Source organism: Hippoglossus stenolepis, chromosome 4 (assembly GCF_022539355.2).
Source record: "Hippoglossus stenolepis isolate QCI-W04-F060 chromosome 4, HSTE1.2, whole genome shotgun sequence".
Classification (NCBI taxonomy): Eukaryota; Metazoa; Chordata; class Actinopteri; order Pleuronectiformes; family Pleuronectidae; genus Hippoglossus; species Hippoglossus stenolepis.
This window is the reverse complement of record NC_061486.1, coordinates 17,139,207-17,162,795: the sequence shown is the minus strand read 5'-3', so window position 1 is coordinate 17,162,795 and position 23,589 is coordinate 17,139,207. Positions and strand designations below refer to the sequence as shown.

At 41.0% G+C, this 23,589-nt stretch overlaps 1 protein-coding gene across 1 annotated transcript; it reads left to right on the top strand.

Annotated features, from left to right (window-relative positions):
- The first annotated feature begins 82 nt into the window (after nucleotides 1–82).
- cwf19l2 (CWF19 like cell cycle control factor 2) lies at nucleotides 83–18,673 on the top strand. The gene is made up of 19 exons (XM_035155027.2): nucleotides 83–220; nucleotides 1,849–1,959; nucleotides 2,399–2,518; nucleotides 2,748–2,864; nucleotides 3,036–3,155; nucleotides 3,490–3,583; nucleotides 5,164–5,279; nucleotides 6,473–6,983; nucleotides 7,099–7,324; nucleotides 8,509–8,617; nucleotides 9,983–10,084; nucleotides 12,792–12,920; nucleotides 13,183–13,320; nucleotides 15,831–16,043; nucleotides 17,091–17,207; nucleotides 17,350–17,505; nucleotides 17,622–17,702; nucleotides 17,862–17,963; nucleotides 18,388–18,673. Exons 1-19 carry the CDS (start codon nucleotides 128–130, stop codon nucleotides 18,526–18,528), a joined length of 2,796 nt encoding a protein of 931 aa, XP_035010918.2. The 5' UTR covers nucleotides 83–127; the 3' UTR covers nucleotides 18,529–18,673.
- The last annotated feature ends 4,916 nt before the right edge of the window (nucleotides 18,674–23,589 follow it).

Sequence of the window (23,589 nt, the reverse complement as noted above, 5' to 3'; positions counted from 1 at the left end):
TATAGGTCAAAGATGGATTAGATATATGATATTTGGATTTATGAACATATCTATAGCCACAAAGCAACAGTTGACGTAAACGGCAGCACTTTGCGACATGTAACAAAAAACACTTGACGACAGTGTCATGGCGGCGTTCGGAGCCAGCTTCGAGAGCACAAGCAGCATCGAGGAAAGAAAGGAAGAGAAACGACAGGCCCGGCGAGAGGTGACAGAACAGGTACGCACTGTCGACTCGTGGAAACAACCACTCTATGTGTGAACCTGGGTTTGGTTTCTCTGGTGTTAGTGATGGCGGAAGTGAGGACCGGACCGAAGGATAGCCAACATGCTAAGTAGGCTAGCATGTAGCGGTAACGTGACGTACGGAGGATTTTAAGCGGCGTAACAGCATATTTTCACATTTCTGTTCTCAGCCGTGATGTTAATGACTTTCTGTGAATCTCAGAGCGTCTGTGTGTCTTCTGACGTGTGTGTGTGGACAGAGATCCAGCAGGACAAACAGTGAGTGGTGCAGATAGGAGACCTGCAGCTGTTTATCCTGGCTCTGTGTCGTGGCCGCAGCTGTAAACTGTGTCCACCTCACAGATAAGCTTGTTGTAAACACGCGCCGTACGCACACGCTTTTCTAACTGTGCGTTATCCCTTCAGCTGTGCAGCTTTGTTTACACTGCTGCCGTACACACAGACCAAGCATCTCCTGGAGATTAAAGGCTGTATAGACATTATCTGCACGGATCACCTGTGCGTGAAGCGGCCAAAGCAAAGAGTGCAGCCGGGTCTGCTTTATTGTGTCCGGGTCTGAAGAGCAATCCGCTCATAATGATCTTAGTTGCACTGCCATTGCATCCAAAATATAAATGTGAAGCTCCACACAGCTCTCCACAAGCATAGGCTAGTCCCTGGAGTCAGGTCGGTTGTTGTATAAAGTTTGTTATGTCCTTTAATTTGAGTTTTTCTCTGATTTGTTTATGTACATATTTCACTGTGCAGGCGAGATAATATTAGAGAGACACTTTAAAGGGCAATAACGGTATTTTTCAATCGGGGCCCTTTAAATGTTGCTACTAATTAAAATGTACCTACGCCAGCAGCTGAAACACGGCAGCAGTGGCTCGGATGTAATCTCATAGGGCAACTGCGACACTCCAGGATATTATTACCATTAAAAGGCTGAAACTGTTGTTTTGGGTCTTTGCTAAGAGTCTGGCAACGTTACGCATGTTTCGCTCAACGGAATGTGAGAAATGAGGAGAGGAGTGAAGATGGAGATGAATGAAAGAGAGAGACAAAGTTGGAGAGTGGAGTTTGGAGTTCACTGAGAGAAACTATTATGGTTGAATCTATCTTCTGATTTTGACAATGTTGATGAAGCATTTAACTGTGAGGGTTTTCCCTACTTGTTTGAGCCGGAGTATATGGAGAAAGAGTTCCTACAAACTGAAGAGAAAGAGAGGCAATGCAGAGATGATGGTTGTGCATAGTTGTGAAGCTCTGGAAACTGGTGGTGTTCCTGTGGGGATGCCGTGACCTTATGCCCACAGAGGAAGAATGCCTATGCTGTAAAAAAATGTTTTCCTTAGACAATACCTCAGGCAAATGCTGTGTGATCACGTTGGAGGATTTCCCCCAATGATCAACCGGGCTGTGCTGCTGACATTCTTCTATGTGCCCAAATTTAACTGGAAAAGGGATTCAAAACAGGAATAACAATTTGAATCTTTCTAGAAGAACTTTTAGTGCACATTTCATTGACTGTCGCTGTTGCCCCACATGAAAATCCAAATGCTTGTGTCCCCTTACTTTCAACTGTTTTACTGATTTTCTTATTTCTGTCCCATCACCCAGGCCAAGCAGAAGTATGAGAGAGAAGAGAGGAAGAAAGAGCTGAAGAGGCTGAGAGGGGAGGACACTTGGATGCTGCCTGAGGTCAACCAGAGGCTGCAGGAGATAGAGCACGTAAGATGCAACGGTTTTTTCACATTAATTTGTGCATACAATCAAAACAGACAGAGTATGTTGAGCAACCAATCACTTTATTACACCTGAAAACAGTGGTGACTGTATTACTGTTCACAAGCATTAAGTTACAGTTCCACACTTTTATAGTAACAGTATTTTATCATTTATCTACATATTCAGTGCCATTATGATTTACAGTATATTGAAGCAATTATCCAGAGGACAAAGAAGAAGACCTTCACGATAATGATGCTCAAACACTAAGATGTCTTCAATCATTGACACTTATACTTAACACATTCATAGTTAGTCTGCCATTATTGAGACATGAGGAAAACATGGAGATGAATCGGAATTGCTGGATGATTTATATCTCAGTGACAAACAGTAGCAATATAAATGAAAATGAAATTCATGGAACCTGAACCCCCTACAGGAGGGCAGTTCGAAGAGCAAGAAGAAGAAAGAGAAGAAATCTAAAAAGAAGAAGGAGAAGAAGGCCAAGAAGGAGAAGAAGACAGTAGGAGCAGGAGATGGCTCCAGTGACAGCTCAGAGGTACATTAATCATATTTCCCTCTGCAGGATTCCTTTAAAGAAGGTCTCAAATTGAAGCTAAATTAAGTTAAATTTGCTAAAAGAAAACCTTTTTCATTTTATAGAGATGGTGGTTTTTAAGATTTAGCTTTTGGTCTCGCCATTTGTTTATTTGATATGATAATCTATACTTTCTCTCTTCTTCATCATCTTTATCTCACATACACTTTCCCCTCCCTGTCTCTGTTAGGCCTCTGGGGATGATTGGGTTGAGGCTCAGCCTCAGATCCAATCTGCTAAAGCCTGGAAGGTTCCCGATGAGTCCAAACCTTCAGAGAGCGCCCTCAGCCCATCCCAGAATGTTCAGGTAGCGTTTTCCCCACATACTGGATAATGATATGAACAATGTTTGGTGTCACCCCAAATGTATCTATCAATTTTCTTTCTCTATATTTACTTTTATTTTGAATTGGGGTTGGTTTTGTTATCCCGTCTTTGAACCCTGTTTAAGCCTCCTCACTGTCCGACTGTCCTACAGAGAGACGAATGGATGACCTTTGACTTCCTGGCGATGAAGACCACATCCACAGCAGAGAAGAGGGCTGAGAAAGAACGGCAGAAAGGGGAGGAGAAGGCCAAGGCTCAGGCCATTGAACAGGTCTGTTTGTTTTCCACTTTTTAATATCTGTCTGCTCTGGTTTTTGTTGTCATGTGTTACCTCTGATGCATATCGCGTCTTTATTTTGTGTCATTTTGTTTGTGTTGCAAACTATATGGAAACACTGTGATCTTTAGTCTGGTTACCAAGGTAGCCGAGGGTGTTCTTGGACAACAGTCTACTGTGTGTGTGTGTGTGTGTGTGTGTGTGTGTGTGTGTGTGTAATTATTATTGTTTGCTGCATAGTGTTGTCTGGATGTTTATCATTTGCTTCCAAGTTAGGTTTTTGTAAATGTACAGAAATGATTCTAGTTTGTGTTTGTGGTTCCTTCAGGCTGGTTTACACAAACTGGAGCTAAATCCATACTGGAAGAATGGAGGAACTGGGCTGCCCCCAGGGGAGAAGGCTGGTACTGCACTAAAGAAAGGTGACGATCATTTGAGATCACAACTCCCTGTCAACACATTTTTCCAGCCATGTAAAATATTCCACAGACATTATTGGTCTCAACACCTCAGAATAGTTTCACACCGGATTGTATTTATAATGTTATTCTCATCAACATTCAAGCACAACCAAAAATATCTTTTAGAACAGGCAGAGATATGTGTCTTTTCACTGACAGTTCTCAATATACTTCTTGATCAAAGGGGGAAAAAAGTAAGGACTAAATGCATCATAAATAAACACATGAATAGTGAAAGTAAAACCAAACGTTAATATCAGATTTGGAGACACCAACACCTATCAGTAAAACATATGTAACTCGAGAATAGTTATAAAGTAAAACCAAGGTTAAAATCAGGTCAAGGGGCATAGACCCCTAACAGATACAACCTTTGTGATTTGCACAGTCCAATAGAGTCCAGGTGGCAGAGAGGTGCAGAGTTGTGGTGCAGAGCAGCTGAAGGCTCTTGCATCCATAGTCACATAGAGAGACAGAGAATAAGCTGCGTTAAGCTGACAGGCACATGCAGGTATGTGTACATGTGTCCTTTATCTTTACATAGTAATTACAGTTCCCACAGCATGGCCTCTCTCTGTTGTAAGATTTACTTTAACAGCAAAGCAGAATATGATGACGCAAACCTCTCTCTCACATACACAGCATCAGAGCCAGATGGAAGTGTTGTTCACTTGTGTTGTAATTATGGTGTTGCAGGGGGTACACGCTGGTTTCTGTGTGAATATATATTTTTAACATAAGATGCTTTGTTTTGTTAAGAAAAAATAGTTGGTAAAACTTTGTGGTTAACAATCAGGTGAAATGCTCCAGGAGTTAAGCAGCTGATAAACAGTTGAAGTTGAAGTGGTACAAAAAAAAAGTTATATTTTATACATTGGATAACTTTTCCATATTGACAGGAGATCAAAATTACATCAAGAGTATTTTATTTTTTGTTTGATTTCCTCCAATTTAAAAACTTCATCATCACCCTCTTCACTCATAGTCCATCACTTGTTGTTTATTTTCATTGGTCACTGCTTTTATTTATGAATTCTACCCTAAATAACATATATAACAAGCAGATGATTAAACAATCACCTCAAACACACTCACATACTTGGTGTTGGTTTTGTTCAATACATTCGTCGTGTTTAATCTCTCAGATATGTTGGATGATCTGTTGTTTTGTGATTCAATATTTCTCTCCTAGCTCCTTACATCAAGCAACATGGATCCACGTCCAACTTCAGAATTAACAATTTTTGCAACATCTAGTTATGGGATGTACATTAAAAACATTTATTTTTAATGTAGAGAAGATTTTTTGAATGTCTTCTTTAATTTCTGCATGTCCCTCTTGAGTACTCTGTAGTGAAGTGACATAATCAACATAACTTGATTTTGTACCGTTTTATCATCTTTTGAGTCGTTAGTCACAAGTTAATGACAATGTGGAAAATATGACTGACTCACTCTGGGGCTCAGAATTAGTTAAATGGAGCAAACATAGTATTAGTATGTGTTTCTGTTGAACTATTTTTCTCCCTCTGTTCCTTCAGGCTCAGTCGTCAATGATGGAGGTCTGGGCTGGCTGAGGAAGAGCTACCAGAGGATGAGGGAGCAGGCAGAGAGGGAGCAGCGCAGTGTCAACGATGTGGTGGCTGAGAGATATGGGGTGAGAACTGATGGCACACTGGCAGTGGCTCACACACTGGCAGACACAGTTTAGCAGGCACATATGGTTATGCAGATCAGGATGTTACATACTGTTGAGTTTTTTCTAAATGGAGATTTGGATGTGTTGATTTTAATTGATTACCATTTAATCTGACTTACAATGTCGAGGTACATGCATTCGATAGTAAAGGATTTACACACAAATTTCAGACAAAATAGTGTGAAGAATGTTTGTCTTAATTATTTAATAGATATGTATTAAAATATATTTGTGGTCAGACAATGCAAGTTCACACACACACACAACGTAACCTTAAAACATGTCTTCACCTTAAAATGTAATGATATATGTTATGGGGACTTGGTTTTTGTCCTCATAAGGAAGAAAAGTCCCCATATTGTGACTGTGTAAACAGACTTAGGTCTGCACAGCGTAATACTTGCAACACACACACACACACACACCTTAATTTGTGTCTTCAGTTGACAACCTAGCAATAAATAATAAAATCAATAGTGATGTAAATATTTTGACGCTCTCCAAATCAATGCACTATAGCTTGCTCTATGCTAATCACTGATCCTAATAATAACCTGCAGAATTCATATTTATATTCCTGGATAAATGGGACGTGGCTTCTTCTGCAACAATGAAGTTAGAACACCGCCTGAGAGGAGTATGTGCTATCACAATTATTTAGTTATTAATCGATTTTGTGTTGGATCATGAATCCGGATCTTTCTGGTCACTTTAACCCTGATGTTCTGGCTTTGCACGTCACGTCTCGTGTTGTGTAGCAGATGAACTGCATGCGTGCAAAATGTTGGACTTTAAAAAAATCTGTTTAAAAATGTGTCTCATAAACTCTGAAACGAAACAAACAAACACAAAGTAAACTTTAGTACTGTTGAGGCCCTAATAACTTCTGATAAGTGATTGAGTTTATCGTTGCGGCAGGGGAAACACAGGAGAAACACTGCAGTCACAGATGTGTGCACCTCATGTCTTCTAGTAAAGAAAATACATAATTTTTACTGCCACTGTATTTCATCATTAACAGTATAATCTTTTTATATCTGTGTGAGATTTTCAGTATTTGTGTCAAACTTTGTGTCAAACGTTTTATATAGATCTGAGCTGCAAAACCTGGGAAAGTATTTTGATATGTGTTGTGTTTCTCTTTTTGCCAGTCAATGGAAGATTTTCAGCAGAGACTTACCGAAGCTGAGGAAGCTGCTTATGAAAAGAAGAGAGGAGGAGGAAGAGAAGGCCCATCAAGAGACGGGTGGAGGAAAGGAGAGAATGACCCCCGTGAGAGATGGAGGAGAAAAGAGGGAGATGCAGAAGATGAAGGCCGGTGGAGAAAAAACGAAAGACAAAGGGACTCATCACCTCGAGACCGAGAGCGATACCGAGCGAGAGGAGAGGAGGGGGAGAGGGGAGGAATTCGAGGGGGAGGGGAGGAGCGAGGTCGAGATGGAGACAGGTATAGAGAGAAGGACAGAATCAGGGATAGAGACAGAGAGAGGGAGAGAGATGGAAGAAGAGACAGAGAGAGGGATGTAGATAGGGAAAGAAATAGAGAAAAAGATCAACCCAGTGCTTCATCATCATCATCTTCGTCTTGGAGTCAAAGCTCCCTCTCTGGTTCACTTAAAGGTCGGTTCCACAAACCCTCAGAAGACGATGACAATGTTGAAGGTGGGTTGACATCAAGGCCTTTTCTGATTTAGCAGAGGCAAACACGACACCTGTAGTCAAACACATTAAGCGTCTTGGAAGCTTTAACATGCTTTGTGATGTCTTTGCTGTCCAGTCCCAGAGCGTCGTCGTCCGACTCGGCCTTCCACAGGCTTCCTGAAACCCAGCTCCGATGATGAAGACTCTGGTCCACTTCCACCCTGGAAGAAGAACAGCAAACTGGCCCCAGAATCTGACCGCTCGGAAAAACCACAGCAGGAGAAAGAGAGGATTGTTGAGAAAGCTGTAACTGCTCCTCAGGCTGGTCCATGTGGTGACAAAGCTGCTGTGACGCCATCAAGGTTTTAAACTTTTTATTTTGCTACCTTCAAAATAGCTTCTGTGACATTTAACACAGAGTAATGGACTGAGTGTTCCAGATGTATCTGTGTTTTGGTGGACATTACAAATTATTCTCTTCATGGTATCAGTTGTAGCTTTTTTTTAAACGCTCAAACAAACTCTTCAAACCATCCGTCAGCTGCCTTTAAACTATTCAAACCATTTTAAAAAGGCTACAATCACACCACAGCGTTTTCTAGGAAAAAAACGTTTTTCTCCTTTTACATAGCCCAGTATATTTTAAGAAGTTTAGTTGAATTCTCTAACACTGGGAGATTCTGCAGTTTGTCATATACAAAGCTAATGGAAAGGCAGTACATTTTTCATAAATAATTAATGTTAATACGTTTTAGTTTTGTATTCTCTGGGGTTGTAACAACTATTTGATTTAATTGGGTACAATCGATTATAAAAATGGTTGGCACCCTTCTTTCTTCTTCTTTCTATGTTTTCCTTCTTTCCTCGTCTTTCTTCTTCTTTCTAGTTCGATCTTATTGATCTTTCTCTACTCCTCCTTTTCCCTCTCTGTCTTCTTCTCGCCTTCCTTCTTTGGAACTGACTCAAACGATTGCATCAGAAACGTGGCCGTCCAACATATAGCAGTGTCGCGGGCCAGATGTCAGAGGATCGCTGCTTCCTCAAGCCTCCTTAGTGCCGTGCTGTGCCTCATTAGGCTAAGTTGTTTGGGTAAACTAGCACGTGGAACCCCTGCAGCATGAAGTGAGTCTTGCAGTGGGGTAGCAGGATGAAATGAGGCTATGAGGAGTGTAATAGACTAGAACGCTGCAGTTGAGATTCTCACAGACAAAGCTATAATGATCTCTAGGGGGCACAAAGACTCAAATGAATCAAAACAGATAAACACTGTGAGGAAACAAACAACTACAAGGTTAGACAAAAAAAATAACCTTCCCAAATAAGTTTCCCGGTAGTGGATTTAGGGTTATTGCCAGGGAGGATAATGAAGTCACTAAATCCTGTTGTTCAGAGGCTGAGTCGTGGGAGAAAGAGCTGAAGAAGTTCTGAGCTAGAGGACTCGTGGTAATGGTATTGCTAGGAACTGTTTGGTCTTTTAAAAATCTTAAAATTTCCTCTACTACCTTTTTTGGTGTTCTGCCCTTCACACTGTTTCTCTTTGTCCCAGGATTGAGAGTGAAAGTGAGGAAGAAGAGGAGGCGATTCCTCTGCTGTCAGAGGAAGAACTGAACAGACTGGCAAGCGAGTTGGTGAAGGCAGAGATTAGGGGCAAAACGGTGAGTAACTTATCGTTATATAACTGCTTAAAATCTCAGGAGGAAAAAAAGTGTAGCTGTATACATAGAAGACACAGATGAAGATGTGAACTTGGAAAGAACATGTGATTCAAGAGCCTTTGCTGATTAAGGCAACACTGTAAGCAAAAACATGTGATCTTCACAGTGGAATTTATGCTACATGTCCCCTACCCAGGTGCCACCCTTTACCTGAGCACTTCAGAGATTTGTCAAAGTCCTGACCCCATTGTGCAGGCATTCTCCAGAGTTCATGGGTGGTTCGGAAAGTCATTATGATCTCCTTTCCTAACCACTCTTCCTTCACCCTGACAAGGTCAAGAAAAGATATGAAGGATAGTCTTTAAGGAGTTAGGAAAGGAGAATTGCAATGTAGAGAAAATGTTCCTTTCATAAACATGCCAAAGGAGATAACTCCAGAAGCATTGAAGCACATTTAGAAAATTCGGAAAGCTATTATTGAGGCCCCAAAAATACTTCCGGTTCATTTCACTCAGTAAGGAAGGTTCATGAGCAAATTGATTATTCGAATGCACCCCCCTCTCACTGAAATGTAACTAAGGACAGTAGTATGTAACTCGGAGTAAAATATAACCAAACCTTCTTAGTATCTTCTATTTTGCCAATATGGTGTTTTCATATTTAATTTACAGATCACTTCTTTTTTTACTTTTAGAGTGTTAGTTTTTAAAGGTTGGTTGTAAACAAGCTGCAAAGATACTAAAGTTATCACAGATGAAATTTACAGTTTATTCATTACATAATATTTGATATACCCTATTTCTCTCTTTCCAAAGAAGTATTTGATTGAAAAGAACTAAAGTAAAGAAAACCCCTTCAAGCCCCAGTTTTAATTGAGCTTTTACTCACTGATATTTATAGACGATAAAATAAATGTCTTTGGTGGACTGGCATAAAACGATCTTTAGCTTTACAGTTGATTTTATTTCTCAACACCTTTCCTCCCAGTCTTTGCATAGGTTTAACAGCACGTCATGGGATCCATTAATTTATAGTGTTTATTGATCGGTGCACTTAACGCACCCACTGCCTTCACTTGTCAATGCTAAGAGTGCTATTGGGATCTCTTATAGAGGGTGTCAAAGGGCTGACTGTCAAACACACACACTTTCACACACACTTAGATACACACACTCACACCTATAAGTGTTTTCAACCTGACAGCCAGCATCTCCCTACACGACAAAGCAATCAGACCAATATTCCCGTGTGTGTGTGTGTGTGTGTGTGTGTGTGTGTGTGTGTGTGTGTGTGTGTGTGTGTGTGTGTGTGTGTGTGTGTGTGTGTGTGTGTGTGTGTGTGTGTGTGTGTGTGTGTGTGTTGCAGACCCTAGTTGAGAAGCTGAAATCACAACTGGAGGCAGCACGGAAAGTCAAAGACGACCACGCCGCCCGAAAGAAGCTACTGGACACGGCTACATCAAACCAGGTGTGTAGATGGTATACAGTAAGTCGTTGTCTAACTAATGTACAAGTGATCAGGAGGAAAGAAAAAAAATTTGACACTTTTCTCATAATAACAAAATATGCTTTAAAACATTTCAAGGTATAGCCTCAAAAACGATGACAAGGTTTAAAATCCCTCCTGAACAGCGTTTCATTAAACTAAAGATTAACTTCAGTGAAGGCAGGATTTGTTGCAGGCTGTTGAATTAGACTACATTAGTTTTATGTTTGGTAAAGCAAGTTTTCCTTTAGACTCACAGTTTAACTCTTAAAAGAAAACAATCCTTTGTCAGGTCAAGAAAGATGGAAGAACTTTTTTAATTGGAAACTGTTTTTCCTCTCTCCATTTCCCCTCATGTGTTTTTCTTATCTAAATACGTTTTTGCCCTTGTGCATATCTACACAGTGTTGTTTCCCCTTTATTTATTATACACACACGGAAACACACTTCATACACATTACTGCTGATTTTCACAGGTTCAATCACATTAATTCCCAAATACACACGCAACTAAATTGGGTATATGCATAAACTGCATGCATACTCATGATAAGACATACAGACACCAACAGAACACGCACACACTGAATCTTCTTGTGCCATTTATCGGCTGGCTGCTTCTTTGTTCTCTTCCATCGTCTAAACAAAAAAAATCCAACCACTCAAGCCTAAATAAAACCACGTCATACCCTTCAAACAACCCTTTGAACCTGTGAGAACAAGCACATTTTTTCCACAAAACTATGAAAATACATTTATACACACACATACAGTTGGTTACTGCAACATTCACCTCACTCCATATAGGAAGCAGGAAAAGCCTCTCACACATGCTCGTCATCAGATGAAGAGGAATTTAAATCTGACTGCTGTTAAAAGGAACTAGTTTGTTTGAAGTCTCCACCATGCTCAGCTCTCGTCCGGCTCTCTGCGCGAAAATGGCTCCTTGTCTGCATTTTAGCAGACCCCAACATGTCTCTCCTACCAGAGGTTGTTCAGAGAGTGCGTGTGTGTCTGTGTGTGTGTTTGAAAAAGAGAGCAAGCAGGAGTTAGAGAGAGTATATATACCATCCTATCTGTGTTTGTAGTATAAGCCAGGAACAGAGAGCAATGGCTGTGCCCTGACATCTCAGCAATACTTTATCTCCACTTACTGGCTTTTCTTCTGGCTACATACACACACACACTCAAACATATATTCCCAGATAAACGGCAGTGTACTTCCGACATCTTCATAAACATACGGGAAGCAGGCTGTGATTATTTATATAACCTTATATCATCATTTGTACGTTTGGCCAAATGCATCCCCAGTAAGGCTGTCCTGTCAAATTTGAATACTAGCATGAGATCCTCCAAAAGCTTTCAGAGAAAATGTCATAATTCTTAGGTTTTAGTGCACTTATCAGCTGAGAGGTACTTCAGCCCTCTTAAAGACGGAGTGCTGTTGATTTGCACTCGTTCGAGATCCTTCCAGTTTGTCTCGTTATGGACGACTTTTGGCTAATCCTCACTGTTCAGTGTTTCGTCTCCTGATGCATGTCTAGCTCACATTGTGTGGAGCCTCAGGTGACCCAACTGAGGCGACTGGAGCAAAGAAATATTCTTCTCTATCATTTTTTTCTGACAGTCCATCTCACTTTTCTGTTTTGACTGTTTTTCTTCCTCTGCTTTTTCAACCTTCATCTTGTGTCTTGTCCGTCTCTATTTGTCAGTAAGTCCAGTCTTTTTTTAGGCCGTCTAATCAGTCAGTGGCTGCGGTTAGGTTGTTTTTGCTCTAATAAATGTATTAAGTATTAAGAGTGCTTCATAAAATGATGAGATACTGTGTTCTTCTCACATTGGCGGCTCAGATTTCAGCTCCTCATAACACGGCCAGAAAGAAAAAAATCAGACCTTTGTGCTTCATTTTCAATGAGTGAACTGAGTCAGCAGTTTTATCAGAACATTATACTGCTGGAACAAAAAGCTTCTCTTCTCTTTTTGTCCACCTAACTAGGTAATGTTCAATTATGCAAAGAATAACGCACCACTCTGTAATTCATAAATACTCCCAACAACTTTAATATAATCCAAGTAGATAATCATACTTGGGAAGTATAAATATATTTTAAAAAAATCTAACTGTGTTTTAATATAATATTTCATGTTAACAAATTAATCCCGATAATACCCAGCGTTTTCAACACTAATGACATTTCTTTTGGATGTTAATTGATGTGTCAATGTGAGGTATTTCCATTCTTACTGTTAATCAGTGGAATATAAGTCAAAACGCAAATACATCCTCTGTCCTTGAGGCCTTGGTTTTCAGGCAAAATCCAGAACATTACCAGATGGCTATTGTTGAGTTCACAGTCAGCGAGTCAGTCCACCCAGCGACTGACAAGATAGTTCAATACATAGTGAATTACAAGACTAATTAAAACACTCAGTTTTATGTGTTTTGGACTTAATAAGGTTTGGGCCTCAGGGCCCTTCGTGATGGAATTAAAACCTGTGCTTAGTGGTGAAGTCATCCAAGCTGTTACAGGCCAGGTCGGCAAATGCTGCATTTCTGATTTGACAGTTGTTGGAGACATTGGATGATATCAGGCATACATTTTGTGTGTATGTCTGGTGTAAAAACACACTAGAAACAAGTCTTTCAGCCTTCTGGTCTTGACCCGACTGTGTTTTCTTTCTCCAGGTCCCAGGTCGCTCCACTGAAGACCAGGAGATCCTGCTGTTTAGAACGGATCAGTCGGGTCGGGCCTGGCCAGTCAACGCTCCCTCTGGACCTCAGGAGCCCCATGGAGGACGACGGAAAAAGAAAACGGTAAAGAGAGCAGGATGGGGTGTGGTAGGAAAGTAGGGGGGAAATCCTAGTTTTCAATCAGAGTGTAACAAGAGCAGGGACTTCAACTGACTCTGAGTTGAAACGTTTGTAGTAGTCATCCCCGGACCCCCTCCATAATAAATGTCTCCTTAACTGTTTGTCTCTCCTTCTGTTCCCTCTGGATCAGTCTGGATCAGTCTGTTCACTTGTCTGTCCCTCCTTCCATTTTTTCACATTCCTCTCTCTGTACCTCTCTCCTCAGATCGAAACCCATGCTGATGGGGAGCGTGTGCGCTACTTCCAGGATGATGACAATGTTGCTCTGAAGGAGATGGTGAGGAGGGAGAAGATGAGCTCAGCACAGGATCAGAACGCCCTCTACTCCCGCATGGCTGCTAAGGTAAGAAGACTATGGTTGTACCAGTTGGCAGCGCTGCGCACGGACTGGATACTGATAATTTCCAGAATGAAAAGTGTGATCTATAATAAAGTGACTGACCATAAAAAATAACAACTTGTGGTATTAGGGCACAGATCAGTTAGTCTGAGTGCAGGACAGAACTGTTCGTACCCGCGTACAAACTCAAGTATGTCAGAGGAAGTTGGCTTGCATTCTGGCTTCTGTCAAGTTGTTGCAGTAGCTCTTACTAAACATGGAAAGTGTGTCCAGCTTGTGCTTGGATTTACTCTGCACTCAGATATTTTGTTGCTTGGACAGATTTTCTGCGCTCTTCATCTCTTATCTTAAGAATCAGAGCTGGATAAAGGATAAGATAAAGATTTTCTTCTCTTATGTTAATGAGAATAACCAAATGATGACAGGCGCTTTCAGCAGTTTGAGCCAAAAGATCCAGAATTAAATTTAAATAATCGCTATGTTCCCCTTAAAATGTTTCTAATAATTACTGCTGTAGTTTGCAATGGGTCCTGATTGTTGTAAAGTTGAAAATGTATTAGAAGCAACAGACATCACAGACAGCAGATTGCAGCTGTAACTGAATATGTGTTGAAGACAATATGAGGAATGACACCCAACGGAGGTTGAAAAAAAAGATTATGTCAGTGAGATAAAAACAAATCACTCATTACACTTGCACACATGCATGCTGCACCAAGAAAGAGTGACACTAAAAATACATCTTTAGTTACCATGGCAGGGCTTCTATAAATACTACCTCTAATCATCAAATTAAAAATATAGAGCAGATGATCATTACTGAACAGGCTCATACATGGACACTGCACGAGCCTTTGCACACAAACCTGCTCTTAAATGAATCACCAGGCTGCTGTTAAAAGTGTTTTAAAGGTTCAGTGTGTAGAATTTAGTGACATCTAGTGGTGAAGTTGCATGTTGCAGCTGAATACCCCTCACCTCAGCCTCCCCTTCCAAACATGAAAGAGAACCTTCACTTGTCATAAAAACTCAAAAGATGTTTAGTTTGTCCAGGCTGTACTACTGTAAAAAACATGGCGGTGGTAATTAAATATAAAGCTCCCATTTTAGGGTAAAGAAAACAACAATTCTTACAATTTAGATGAAACACTAGTTAAACATCAATAGGATTATTTTATATTCAATTTCTGCAAACAGATCCCTTTCACCTAAATCTTACATACTGGACCTTTTTAAGAGCTTCTGGGGAATTAAACTCAAGACCAAAACAAATACAATCCTCCCTTCAATGGTCCTTCAGAAGCTAAGTTAAAAAAAAAACTGAAGGTATCTTAACCGTTGTCATTTAGTAAAGGATTACATCATGTTTAGCAACTGGAAGTTTTATCCACTGGTCAGTGACAGATCTGCAATTGTCTGGAGATTTCATGCTGTGCATTTTTCATTAATACATGAGTAGTATGCCAGCAATGCAGTATGTAAATCCCTTCCAGCTCTCTGCTACAGCAGAATTCACAATCTATTATTTAAATGGGATCAGGAATGTGTCCATTGATCATTAGCTGACACTTATGTCAAGAAAAGACCATGAGCAGTGAATATGAAGACCGACGGCATGTTTATTGATTTATTGCCATATTACAGCTAATTAGTGTGTCATGTGACTTAATGTGTGTGTGTGCAAGAAAATAAAACTGTCTGCCCCTGGACACCTATGTGCTGCAGCACACACATGTACACACACACATGTACACACACACACACACACACACACACACACACGTACACACACTCCCTCCCACACTGCCACTAAATTAATCCAATTTTCACTCTCACTCTCTCCTACACGGCGAGTCATGCACACACACCACTTCAGCCAGGCCTGCCTCTTGCTCTCTCTCTCTCACACGCGCACAGATTCCAACCTGTTACCCGGTCGCCATGGTGACAATGCTTAGGCGTAGATACACTAGATACGATACGCAGTGTCCTGCCACACACCGTTAACACACCGAGACCAACCTACATGTAGAGGGCAGTTCAGGCACATTGCGTGCACACACACACACAGAATAATCCGTGGAAACGGCACAGATGGTAATATTGCGTCAGCACCTACATAAACCACTTAGCAGCCACTTTCAAAGCACAGTTGGCATCTCTACAGAATTTTTCTAATGATCACTTTCCCACTTTTTAAGAAGTGCCAGCGTAGAACTGTTTAAATTTCGTCTCCCTATCATCAAGCATGTCTCTAATTTACCTTAATATATTATACAAAGAGTGTGATTATTTGTACTGTAGCATGTTCTTCCCACACTTTTGATTGGATAGAGAAAACGCACCAGGTTTGGTCAATAATCATCACATGCCTGTCAACTACTGTGCTCACTCTCTCTCTCTCTCTCTCTTCCTCCCTACATCTCCATCTCTTCATCCACTTCTCCCTTCTGTCTCGTCTGTCGCGCCCATCGCCTCCATTGCCACCACTTGTGCTCCACTCGACTCCCCAGATGATGGGGAAGACAGACGGCGACAACTACACGCTGGATGACATGTTTGTGTCGAGTGCAGCGCAGCGGGAGGGCGAGGGGATGGAGGAGGAGAGGATGAGGAGCAGAGCCATCGGGGAGAGTAGGAGGATGGCTGCCTCTTTGGAGACATGTCACCACTGCTTCAGCAGCCAAGAGCTCAAGAAGCACCTCATAGTGGCAATAGGCAGCAAGGTAAGGCATTGTGAATGTGGGGCTCCTTTTTAGACGGGATGAGTGAGGTTTATTCATTATTTCCCAAAGCTTTTGTCTTTCAGTGTATCGTTAAGTCAGATCTACGGTGGCAGAGACATCTCACACAAGTGCAGAAAGACACAGAAAACATGAATGCAAAATCCTCAACACAACTGCAACATCCACAATACAACTGCATAAGCTACAAGACTAATGCAAAAGTGACAACACAACTACAAAAGCTACAACTTGACTACAAAAACCACGACACAAATGCAGAAATGACAACACAACGACAAAATACACAACAGAAACGAAGGACAATGGATGTTGATAATGAAACACGCAGAGTTAATTACTGCAGTCGAGTGAGCTGTCGTTCGCTTAAAGGTTCGGTGTGTAGAATTTAGTGACATCTAGTGGTGAAGTTGCATGTTGCAGCTGAATACCCCTCACCTCACCCCTTCCAAACATGAAGGAGAACCTGTGGTAACCTTCAGTTGTCATAAAAAACTCAAAAGGTGTTTAGTTTGTCCAGTCTGGACTACTGTAAAAAAAACATGGCGGCCTCCGTAGAGAGGACCCACTCCCTGTAAATATAAAGTATTTAAATATACAGGCCCATTCTAGGGTAAAGAAAACAGCACTACTTACAATTCAGATGAAACATACTAATGAAAACATCACGAGCATTATTTTATATGAAATTTCTGCCAATGGATCCCTTTCACCTAAATCTTACACACTGAACATTTAAAATGTGTGTGTCTCTTTGTGGTGTGACTGTTGTAGTTTAGTTCTGGCTTTTGCTTTTATGTTTTCCCTTAATGCGCTTGTGCAAGATGTGTTAGACACAGTATAGATGAGCAGTCCAATTCAAATTACATTACGTCCACAATTATAAGATAAAGATGTGATGTTTGACAAATAGTTGTCAATGTTAGTTGAATTATTATTGCAGGTGTTAATTTTAGGTGCCTAAAAAATTTTAGGTGCCTTTTTTATACTTTGCTATATGAACAGTACGGGTTTGTGACTTGTTTGCAGGCGTACCTGAGCCTTCCTGCGGGAGTGTCGATGACGGAGGGCCACTGTCTCATCTGTCCACTCCAGCATCACTGCTCTGCCACTGGATTGGACGAGGATGTCTGGTCAGAAATGCAGGTCAGCCAATCAGTGTTCCCTTCTAGTTTGGCAAAATAACAACTTCTATGACTGTTGTTTTACAGCAGTGGTTCATAAAAGAAATTCTGATTTCAATCTTTCAAAATTTAACACGAGTTTCCTGCTGCTTTGCTGTCCCCAGCTGTTCCGGCGTACTTTGGTGCGTATGTTTGAATCCCAGGAGATGGACTGTGTGTTCATGGAAACACACATGAACCCACGCAGAAGACAACACATGGTCCTCGAGTGCATCCCACTGCCCCGAGAGTTGGGTGATATGGCACCCATATATTTTAAGGTCTGTTGTCTCACTGTTATGATGAAGCACATTTATGGGATGAAGGCATAGGTTTGAATCTAAGGCAGGAAAATCAAATGGATTTAGAATTATGAATGTTTTCTGTGTGTCTCCAGAAAGCCATAATGGAGTGTGATGAGGAATGGGCCATGAACAAGAAGGTTGTCGACCTCTCTTCAAAAGACATCCGCCAAGCTGTATGTTCCCTTTTTTCACTTTCTTTTTACCAATCTGTCGTTGATCATTTTTCTTTGGTTATTCTTTTGTCATTTCTTGTCTTTCCTCACTTAACTCCGCTCTTGTATTTTCTCGTTCTTTTTAAAGTTTTAAAGTTTTTTTTGTGTGTGTGTTGCCAGGTTCCTCGAGGTCTGCCCTACTTTGCCGTAGACTTTGGACTCCAGGGAGGGTTCGCTCATGTCATAGAAAATGAACAGAAGTTCCCTCATTACTTTGGCAAGGTCAGTTTGTGAATTAAGGCTGTTACTTCTCTTACAGTTTCATATTGTTTTTTGTATTTCTTAGCAAGAAGAAGTCACTATCATTTTGTTCCAGTAACTTCATAAAACCTGCACATGTGTGACAGTGGGTCGCAGTTCCAAATCGATCCTCCAAAGATCGAGTAGGATTTCCACCTCACTTTACATTAAATCAGTCACTTCATGACAACAGAGATTTAAGAACATGTTTGTTGATAACTCACCATACAATTTTAATAAATTGTTAGTCAGGCTTACAGTAAAGCAACTACTGTCATGTCAAAGTTGCTTCACATGAACTTTGTTAGGATTTTGATATTTGATTGGTATTCTACTATAACTTATCAATTCAAGCAAATTCTCACGGCAATGTTTCAAAAACCATCAATCTCTCCTGCCCTCTCAGGAAGTGGTCGGAGGCATGATGGACCTGGAGCCGCGACGTTGGAGGAAGTTGATCAGAGAGAACTTTGACGATCAGAGGAAAAAAGTGTTGCAGTTTGCACAGTGGTGGAAATCGTTCGACTGCACCAAGACTGAGAGCTAACTGAACACAGACAGAAAAGTATGCATGTTGGATTTTACTTGGGAAGACGACAAACTCGCAGTCGTACAAACTGTGCAGGCGTCAGTACAATTTTAAATGTATTATTGTGGGAACCTTTTTCTTAAATAAAAAACAAATCATTTGATTTATCTAGTAGCTGTTATTTGTGTGTTACACAAACACGGCAGAAGTTGTTACTTATAAACATGTTTTCAAAAGCTCTCAAGACCAAAATCTTATTCCCATCATGTAGTAATACAACATATTTAAACACTGTAGTTTGTGTTTAAAGTTATTGAAAGTATTTCAGTGTCAATTAAGACTCTTTTTCATAGTTTGCATCAGAACTTTTTCAGAAATCTACTAAACACAAGTAGACATTGCATGCTGATTTACAAGTAATTCTTTAAGGCACCAACAACAGTATTGATATTCTACCACAAATGGAACTGGTCACAGCTGATTGAGTGTGGATGAGCTGTAAATCACAAAACATGTTTATCTACATTTCCCTGCCAGATAAGCTTCATGGAAACCTACTGTAAGCAGCTCTATCTCCGTCTGCCTCTGCATACATCCCAAAAGCAGGTTTTGTTACTAAAATAAAAAAATGGGCAAAAATGAAATGTGTGAAGAATGAAAAGTGACTATCTATGCTCCTATCTGCACCATTCCTGTAAAACTGGTTCTCAAACTGGGGGGTGGGTGTAGACTGACACCATGCTGCATTTATATGATTCACACAGGAAAATAAACAAAATACGTTGGAAGATACAACTCAGTTTGAATCATTTTTTATTAATTACTTTCCCTCAATCATTGTTAATGATTGATATAAAGCAATTTGCAGGGTCAGGGGGAGTCTGAATCACCACTGCTGTAAAACTACACTGTGCAAGAGGATCATTTTGGGTGCAAGACAGTGTTGTGTGTCTTTTTGTAGTTCACTTTTCCAACATAGAAAACAACAAAAACACACTTTGATACGTTGGTGGCAGTCTATTCTTGCAGCCAAGTCGTGAATTGTGGAGTCGAGCGCCTCCACCCTCTATTTTCCACGCCTCTCTCTTCTCCACTGCTGCTCTCCAGTTCAGGGATTTAATTTCTTACTCTGTGGCCTCCTGATCTGCCGCAGCTGTCACTTCAGTTTAAGAGGTTTCAGTGTCATCACAGTCAACCCGGGCCAGTGTGTACACACGCACACGCCGCAGCATCGCAGCCCTCACCCCCGGCCCGGCCTGCTGCGCATACACTTCCTCTCATGAGCAATCAGCCACCTTTCCCCGGTGTGAGACCTCATCTGTGTTTTTTCAGTCGTGCTATTGGCTCTTTGATTAGCTCATCACTTCAGAGGCTCACCTTATTTCCAGGCTTCATCTCAGACACCATGTGGTGCATGGGTGCTGCTGGTTAGTGCTGAATCTGTGTGAATCACAGAAGAGGTAGATTTCACGTTGGTGTGTGTTGCACTGTTATGTGTATGTGGTCACAGAGAGAAAAGGGAAATGCCTCAGGATAACAAACCTAAAAGACATTCAATCAAATGATGAACGCAGGTATTTGTGTTATCGCAGTTAGATCATTGTTCTGTGATCTGGTCCAACACATCAGACAGTGATTTGAAAAAGCTAGTAAATAATTGTTTGGCTTTGTAGTAATCTATCTTTGTACTATGTAGTAATATAATTTTTATCAGACACATTATTTTACTCATTTAGTTATCAAGCAGTGGTGGCCTGGAAAGTTCTTTGACATTAGAAAATAACACATGTTTTTTTTTTTTTTAAACTTAAGGCTTTAGCCCTACACGACTTTCTTGTTTATAGATTTACTTGTTAGTGTTGAAGATGCAATGTGGATGTAGAGAGCCATTAGCCCATTTTATCATTTGTAGCAGTATGGTTTAAATTAAGGGGAGATTTATTTATGATCTTTAGAAGCTGCTCCCTGGGACCGTGCACCGTGTAATTTATATTGTGCAAGTGACAGAGAGGCCCAGGTTCATGGTTAATAGCAGCAGAGTGGCGTGGAGTAATATATGGTTATGGCCAATTAGATTGGCTGGGGACAGATTTATGATGGGGGCGGCCATTTCTTGTTCCTCTGTCTCTACCTCACACACACTTACACACACACCTACACACACACCTACATACATGTATTTTTCTAGAGGGATTTCGCCACCTCTCACACGGTGCTGTTTCCTCCTCTGTAGCTTGGTTTCATTCATTCATTGATTCGTCCTCTCTGCCTCAGGGTCCCTTATTTCTTCTCTTTTCTAATTCCCTCACATTCTCTCTCACACTCCTCATTGGGCATCATTCGCAGGCAGGAGACAGAAAGATGAGGCGATAATGCAGAGTCGTCATGAGTCACAAAATCCAAGCTGACGGCCTCCTAAAAAACTTTACACACACACAGAGGAGAAATAAAAGATTTATAGCCTCTAATGACAGTGCACAGCAATAAAAAGCTTAAAGTCTGTGTGTGTGTGTGTGTGTGTGTGTGTGTGTGTGTGTGTGTGTGCGCGCGCGCCAGGCACGTCCATGAATGTATAATGGTGTTTCATGTTTGAGAGCATCCTCTACATATCTCTGAGGGGAAGGCACCTGGTTATGACTGGTTACCGTGTGACGGAGCTGAACCTCTTCTTATCTCGTTGCATTCCACAGCTACACGTGTGTTTGGGGTTTCGATGCCCTAAACTCCTCTCGGTGTGGCTGGAGGGTTTTGTCTATATATGGTGTTTTGTCCCATTTGCCTGCTTTTATGTGAAATATCTCTTGTGAGTTCCAGGGTTTTAGAGTTCACCTAAATATGCAGGGTTATACCTGAAGTTACACCATAAATCTGTTTGAAAAACACGCTGGTTATTTCCTCCCTCTCCTCTCACGTACTTTTTTATGGGCCAATTTACTGCAGTACTGTAAAATGTATTGCCCGATATTTAAGGATACCATCAAGAATAAGAGACAATTCCTCAACGCTTGCTTATATTTACATTTATATTAAGACAATGCATAGACTGTATATGAAGATGGACGACACGTCTCCACTTCCTCCCAGAAATGAAGGCAAAATATCCAGGATGCAAACATCGCCATCTTGTACATTTGGAGTTTGCGCAGCGATCGTCATGAGTTTTCACCCTGTTGTTATAGCATCAAATAATGAATAAAAGCCAAACTCAGCAGAAATATTAAACACTTGAAAAAATATCCATGTGATGAGAACTACCTAAAATGACAGAAACCATCTTTGAGAAACATTTGTTTGACTCGGACTTTGACTTTTAGTTTGATCTATGTCCCATCCACTAACATGATAAACTGTATTTATATTATTTATTCTTCCCTCTCTATATTTTTTTCTGTTACAATAATATGGGCCCAAAAGATTTTTTCTGTTTTGTATTTTATCTTTATTACTGGTTTCTACCACCTCATGTATTTTTAACATTTTATTTGTGTATTTATGTTCTGTTAAATAAACAGTTTATTCGGTATCGAACGGTTTATATCCGACTACCGCAGCCAGCCACCAGGGGGCGATCAAGATACTTTTGCTTCACTTTTGGTTAGCTGTCATGTCGTCCAATCTTTATATCGATGACCCATTAAAGTTAGGGTTGGTAATCCTGAAGAAGCTAGCAAGAGCAGGCTACATATGCTAATGATACATCCCACCCCCTCCCATCGGCCTTCTCATCGAAGCTAAAACCCGAATCAACGTGCACAGACGTGTACGCCGGCCAATTGATTTCTTTCAACTGATTTCAATCTCATGTGCAATATTTATGTGTTTCAATATAATATGCGATATCCAACATTACCGACTCCTTCATTTCGCCTTACTGCAACTTTAGTTAGATATTACTCTTTACACTTAATTTTATTTAATTTACTATACACTTATACTTTTACTTCATTTTTACCTTCAGTTGTATTTTGGACATCGTTTTTTACTGTGGTTTTATTGTATTATGTTCTATTTATATTGTTCTGCACTGTAATCTTGGAGCAAGCTGTCACATGAATTTCCTTCGGCATTTATAAGGTCTTTTCTTATCATACTTATTGATGGCTTTCAGGACGTGAAGAGGATTTCAACATTTCAGATAAAAATTGTTGCAGAAACAACTTACCAACCACTCCTTTAAGGTTCCCACTACATAATGGCTCCATCAATTCATTTTAGCTCTCAGGAGCATTGCCACTGACAGAACAGGATTAGAACAGATAATGTTATTTTGAGATAATGAAGTGAATTTGATTTCATCCATGTTAAGATACCTGCAGGATTCACGTGTGAGGGGGGGGCGCACCATCCTTCCTATCTGGCCTACTCTAATTTCCTGACAGTTGTCGGTCTGTTTCCCTGTCTGCAGGCTGCAGGCTGCGAGCTCACGGCCGTCCCTCTGTCAGTGGCCTTATCTCCTCTCAAACATTATTTATTCCACTGTAACGTTGGTTTTATTAAATGCCCACATTATTACTGATGGATGGCCGACTGATCGCTAAGAGCAAGCGACCAGATAAGGGAAGCGAGCTAGATGGAGACTGTGTGTGTGTCAGAGTGTGTGTTAGTGAGAGAGAGAGAGAGAGAGAGTGAGAGAGTGAGTGTGGGTGTGTGGGTGTGTGTAAGTAAGAGGAGTGAAATTCTATGCGGTGTATTGGGGTCATGCTGCTCCACAAAGTCAAATGAATTAGTAGGCACCTCCAGGAAATTACACTGCAATGTGTGTGTGTGTGTGTGTGTGTGGGGTGGCGCATGCACGTGCACGCCCTTGCATGATGCATCATGGCTGTTTGAGTGTCTCTCTGCTTGTCCCTTTGGGGCCCTTAATGAACAGACATACTCTGCCAATCAAGGTCAAGGTCACGGCCGTGATTAGTGCCAGACACAGGCATGGTCCTGCTCTCTGATGAGAGACGGCGGCGGTGCACCATGTTGCCAGCTCCATTATCTGCCTGTGCAGCCATATTTGTCCTTGTATACCCATGTTGAACACATTTGGCCCGGTGCTGTGAACTTGGCTCATTGGCCATGACTGTTGCTTGA